At 40.5% G+C, this 6000-nt stretch overlaps 1 protein-coding gene across 1 annotated transcript in view; it reads left to right on the plus strand.

The window, feature by feature from the left end:
* The window catches only part of GAS2 (growth arrest specific 2), a 120204-nt gene extending 114843 nt beyond the window's left edge, over nt 1-5361 (plus strand). Inside the window, exon 7 of the mRNA XM_008686894.2 lies at nt 4166-5361. Coding sequence (XP_008685116.1) covers nt 4166-4384 — 219 coding nt within the window. The 3' untranslated portion in view covers nt 4385-5361. The remainder of the gene's footprint in view (nt 1-4165) is intronic.
* The last annotated feature ends 639 nt before the right edge of the window (nt 5362-6000 follow it).

The following is a 6000-nucleotide window of genomic DNA, read 5'->3' on the forward strand; positions in this document are numbered from 1 at the left end:
CATTATCAAAAGAGGCACACAGGTAAATTGGCAATTGCAGCAGACTGAATGAAACAATGAAATGACGTGTAATCTAAATAGCATACAGCGAGGAAGCGTTCACTTATCTGGTAAGGAGGGTGATTGTGGAGAATTTTTCAGGCAGACGTGTTGTTTGAATTAATGTTTGTGGTCCTGGTAAGTAGGGAGTGCAAAGCAGAGAGGACAATCCACATTTAGGGGCAAGCAAGCAAAAGTATGAAAGAAAGGCTGTGTTATCTGGGAACATAGAACTAGAATAACTCATGGGTCCAGAGCTCAGGGAAGGGCAGGTGAGGCCAGCAGGAGTGGTCTTGGTGAATCATGTATGCAAATAATGGAATTGGATATTAGCCTATAGGGGAGAGGGAGCTAGTGAAGGCATTTAGGCAGGAGACAATCAAACAGGCATTTATGGAATTCCCTTTGGTGGGAATGTATTTGCTAAATGGATCAGACTCAACAAGGCTAGAGGCAGTGAGATCCTTACAGTGGCCCACAGAAATGATGAGGTACTGAAATGAATGGCAGCAACAATAACATAGACCCTGAGAATCATTTTGGGGAGAATTGAATGTTTTTGATGTCTGACTAGTCAAAGAGAATGCCCATCCTACCGACTCTGTTAGGAAAGGCCTGTGGAGCCTTCTAGTTGAAGGGGGCAGGTGGTGGATTGGTTATGCCCTTGCATTTGGAAGCTCAGGGAAGAGGCAAGGGCCAGAACTATAATTTGAGGGACAAAAGTTAGATAGTAGAGAAAATCGTGAGGTTCCGGAAACAGAGCGGTCAGAGTGAGAAAAGAGGTGGAGAAAGGACAGAATCCTTCAGAATCATTTGCAATAGCAAAGCTTAAAAGTAGGCAGAAGAAATGGAACCTATGAAAGAGGCAGAGAAAGTATAAGGAGAGAGGTAGGAGGAGGTCCAGGAGAGAATCTTGTCATAGAGAATAAAGGAGTAGGGAGTCTCGTGGAAGGAGTGGTCAATGCTACCAGATACCTTACTTGAGTGATCACGAAAGATAAGGATTAAGGACCATCCATTGGATTTGACAATTCTAGAAGCCATCTGATTCCCTTCAATGTGTAGTCCGTTAACAGGTGGGTGCAGAAGCAATGTGTAGTGGGATGGACAGTGAATAGGAAGTTGGAAGCAAAGACATCACGTGTAAGCTTACCAGAAAGCCCAGTTGTAAGGAAAAGGTATAAGAACAAAGAAGCCTGGAATGGAAGGAGCAGAGTGTTGCTTTGTACAAGAGTGAGAGAGGCTTGGGTATGTTTATCTCCTGAAGGATAAGTACTACTATACAATAAGTTGGAGAGACAAAAGAGAGATGTGATGTTTGATGCAGGAGCTTCTGCATGGTAGTAATGGGAATTAGAACATATGGGGAGGAGTTGACTTTGGACGGAAGGACTTCTTTCTGTGATGAGGTAAGTGGAGAGAAGGATAAATATAGATTGGAGTAAAGTAGCCAGCGGAGGTGCTGAGAGAGGAAGGCATGGCTGTTGATGGTGAAGCCATCAGTAGAATGAGAAGGACAGAGATGAGTAGTGTGTTTGAGAATAATAGGGAGGAATAGAAAATGGAGTTGACCAAAACCAAAAGGGTCAATTAATTGCAATTGGGCTAATGTCACTAATCCCTGAGATGAAAAGAGTTCTTCCAGCGGGAGCTCAGCTTCTCTACCATGATTTAGAAGATTATACACTTAATCCAAGGCTGGGGTTTTGTAGGGCGAGCACTCTGGGGGAAGGGAGGGTAGAGTTGAGAGTAGTGTGGTTTGTAGCAGGTTAATTTGCTTTTAGGTTAAATAGTAGGGGTTTAGTTTATGGAGATGAGGATGGTTTTTTTGTTTTTTTTTTTTCTTGAGACTTAGCACATTCTAAGATAAGGCATGAAATTTAAATCCTACCATCAAGTATGTAAAAGCTTATGGCCACAAAATCTTAATCCCATGCTTGAAACTGTTGTTCGGTTTGACCACTGACCTTCTTAGAGAATTATAGGTTGGTGCTTAACTGTTGAAAGGACATGGAAGAAGAGGTGGGCAGAAATTTAATTCTTATCTTCTTCACATTCAACACAACTCTGTTTCGATCCACTTTGCATGAGACAATTCATTAAAGAATCTGCAAGAAGTCTTTGTACCTAAATGATCCTATATGCCGGGGGGGGGGGGAGATTTCTTTCACTATTTTCCAGAGTTAGCTAATTGTCTAGAAACGGTACTGACTGGTGATTTCTTCTGGTTGAAATAGTCTGCTCATCGCCAAGTGAATTTGGGCATTCTGCCAGGCATTCATAGCTAGGATGTTTAGAGGCAACTCGTAATTGTGATTTGCAGGGCTAGGAGGTGCCAGAATGTCACCAATAGGCAAAGCTGTTTTCTAGAACAGTGGGAGAAAGGGTCAGAGTACTGTTTGGATGCCCGCCTTTGCAATGTTTGTCCCAGGAACTCCAGGTTTTGGAAGCAGGCAGTAGAGGCACACACAAAGAGGAGCTTGTGGGAATGGAAATAGGTCAAATTACAAAAGCCTTGATGGATTTTGCTTTATAAAGGAGAACTCTTGGGGGGCAAGTGTTAGACTGGAGTCAGGAAATCTGGGTACTAGTCTTAGCAAATCACACCAAAGATCTGGGCCTCCAGATCTTCATCGGAAGAATAAGATCACGGTACCATTGGCAGAACCAGGGGAGGCAAAAGAGTTCCAGCTGAATGCTGACTCCTTTTGCCTGCTTTCTATGACAGGGGTTCCCGTTGAGATTTTGTTGAACGAGTAGATTCTGATGTCAAAATCAGTTTAAAAACTTCTAGATTTTCTGAAGTCCTTTCTAATCTAATTCTATTCTAATATTTATTCTCTAAATGAGAATAACCAGTAGAGTCAAATTTAACTTCAATTTTTTTCACGAGTCTCGGTTTTTATTGATATCCAGCACATTTTTGTTACTTTGCACAACATCCGAACCTGCTTCACATCAACCACATGCATCTGGATTTAACTTGAGTCCACGGATGGATTTCCGGGAGTCTGTGAAACCCCTAAACACACATGCAAAATTTCGTAGACACAGGCATTCGAAAAGAGTCCAGAATTTCCATCAGATTCTCAACAGGTCAACGAAAGCAGTAAGCACAAATCCTCTTCCATTTGATGGGAGTAAAAAAACTCCAGATCTTAAACTGACACAGCAAGAGAAATTCAAATAGATTTGATAGCCTCTGCAATGAAAATGACTCCCCAAATCCGCTCACACCACTCTATGTCCTTCCCAAGATGACATTGCCAGTATGGATTCGTACGTAATATTGTGGGCAGGGAAGAGAGTCGGCAGAGTCTCTGATGATGGAGCAATATCTCCCCTTAAGCTTACATTTTCTGATATTTGAAAGAAGCCAAGATCAAGTGCTTTGGCTCTCCATGCCAAACCTCTACAGCTCTGACATGGTTTTACTAGATAAAAAGAACCATACATTCTTCACTTTTTAAATCGGCAGCCTTGTTAATCTGGAACTCTAGATGGCCCATAGGCCTGAAGGTAAGTTATTTTTTTAAGTAATTAGAAAAAAAGCAAGAGTAAAGGGAAACATTACTGTTTGGCCATTCAACAACATCTTGCCTTGACGAGCTCGGTGACTGGGGAAGACTTCAATTTTTTTGAGTGCGTTTCCATTCTATTTCGTATTGAGTATTTGTGTGATTATTCACATTATATTCAATAGCAGACATTTCCATGATCTTTTGGGTCCTGGTTCAGAGGGGAATAACTTGGTGGGAAGAATGGAGCCCTTATCTGGCAGTGGGCAGAAAATGGGGGCAGTGCTGAGGCTGTAACTGAACATGAGATGTCAGAGAGAAGCCTCTGGACACATTCAGCCCAACAAGGGATTATACATAGATCTGGATTCCCATGGCAGGGTGAAGCTGGATCCTGGGGATGTGGACCCGTGATCCACTTACATGGGAAGGACAAAGCCTCTTTCAGAAACTGTATGCTAACTCAGACACTGTGCGCCACGTAGGAAAACCATGAGGCATGAAAAACAAGACAGACCAAGAACAGGCCCAGGGCTAGAAAGGAAGGTTGATTTGAGAGACTGTAAGAATCTTCAGAATGTAATCCTTTTTCTCTTCTTTCATTTCAGATGCTGCATAACAAACATGTCATGGTCCGTGTGGGAGGAGGATGGGAAACTTTTGTAGGGTATTTGTTGAAACACGACCCCTGCCGGATGCTGCAGATCTCCCGTGTGGATGGCAAAACATCCCCCATCCAGAGCAAATCTCCAACCCTTAAGGACATGAATCCAGATAATTACCTGGTGGTCTCGGCCAATTATAAGGCTAAGAAGGAGATTAAATGAAACTAGGTGGTCACTACAAGGGGACTCTCATAATGGCCTGTACCCACGTCTCCAGTGTAGTCAGTTTAGCCCACGCGCTCTGAAAATTACTTTGGAAAAAGATGTAACGGGAAAATGTCATTATTATTGAAAAACGTTCAGAGAGTAGCACTATTTATTTTGATGCTTCTGTAGAAAATGACCAATTAAAAGAAATTCTAAGCTCAGATTTAAATTAGAAAAAAGTGTAGGCAAATTATTATTTCTCATTATGCGAACACAGTATTTAGTACATATTAGAAATACGATTCTAGCTAGAGATAAAAAACTGCTCTTAGAAGAAAATATTTAGGATTTCTAGATCGTCAACAGGAAGTGCCTGCCTTATGTCTACAAAAAGCACCCCAGACACTTTTATAATTGCAGAATTTTTAAGCTAATTGTTAAAAAGTGACAATTAGTGTGATAATGTGCTACTAAAAAATATTCAGCAGCACTATAAATAAGTACAGAGTGTTCACGACAGTAATACGTTACTGGAAAGGCCGCTTCAGAAAAGTTTACATTCGCTTGGAAGATTGCCTTAAAGTTTATTCCTTACCTATGACCAAATATCTGGGGTACTTTTGGAAGTTTTCAGTACACCCCTTAGAGAATCGCTTAGGAAGTGTTTCACACATTCTTAAGCACATGGCTGTGCTGAGACTGACTTAGTGTAATTCACACACATACGCGGACATACATTTCTATTTTGACAGAGTAAATTGTACAGTCAAATGTTCATTGACTTCATGTTATTTTAAAGCATTTTCTTATGAAAATATATCTTTAGTTAATCCTACTTTGCTATGCTGTCTAGTAAAGTAAATCCACTGTAGCCGATGATGTTACAGACTTATGTATACCCTTGTGTACCTAGGACAGGGCTGTTTTGTACCCATGAACAGCAAACTGTTGTCCTCACTGATTCAAGAATTAAAAAGATAAATTAAAAAAATTATCTGTCTCTATATGAATGTTTCATCCTGAAATACAGATAATCTTCAAATGGTGACTTTCCCTGAGAGTTCTAGGAAGAGTCAAATTAGGGTTACCTAGTGCTTCTTTGCTTTGGGCAGCTGGGTGATGGCATTCTTTGTTCCCCTCAGCGGAAGATCTACTATCATAGGCAAGCCCTTAAGTGCTATCCTGAGTATCGTAAGTATAGGCAGAGTTAATTTGTCCTTTCCTCATTTTTCAACAACAGAAAAAATTCCACTTTTCTTGCTCCAGAAAGTCAGGGAGGAAGTAGTTCAGTTTGTCACATGACTGATTTAGTCCAAGTACACACAACAATGTTGTCAAGTGTTTTAACAACAGGCATTATATAATTTGGTGGTGCTGGAAGTGGTGGTAATCATTCTGGGGGAAAAAATTAAAGTTTTGTCAGAAATAAAAATCACCTCGGAACAGTAAGAATTGTAATATCCTTTAAAATACATTGAGTGATTTGATTTTTATGTTACTAACATTAGCATTGAATTTCTCTCTAGCCACAATGTTTTCATCAAAACTTTCTCCTGTGCTTAAATTTTTTCCATAAACTTATCTATGTCTTTAGTAATTAAAATTAATTTCATTAATTTAGTTGAAAATGT

The sequence above is a fragment of the Ursus maritimus genome, unplaced genomic scaffold, assembly GCF_017311325.1.
Source record: "Ursus maritimus isolate PB19 unplaced genomic scaffold, ASM1731132v1 scaffold_23, whole genome shotgun sequence".
Lineage (NCBI taxonomy): Eukaryota > Metazoa > Chordata > Mammalia > Carnivora > Ursidae > Ursus > Ursus maritimus.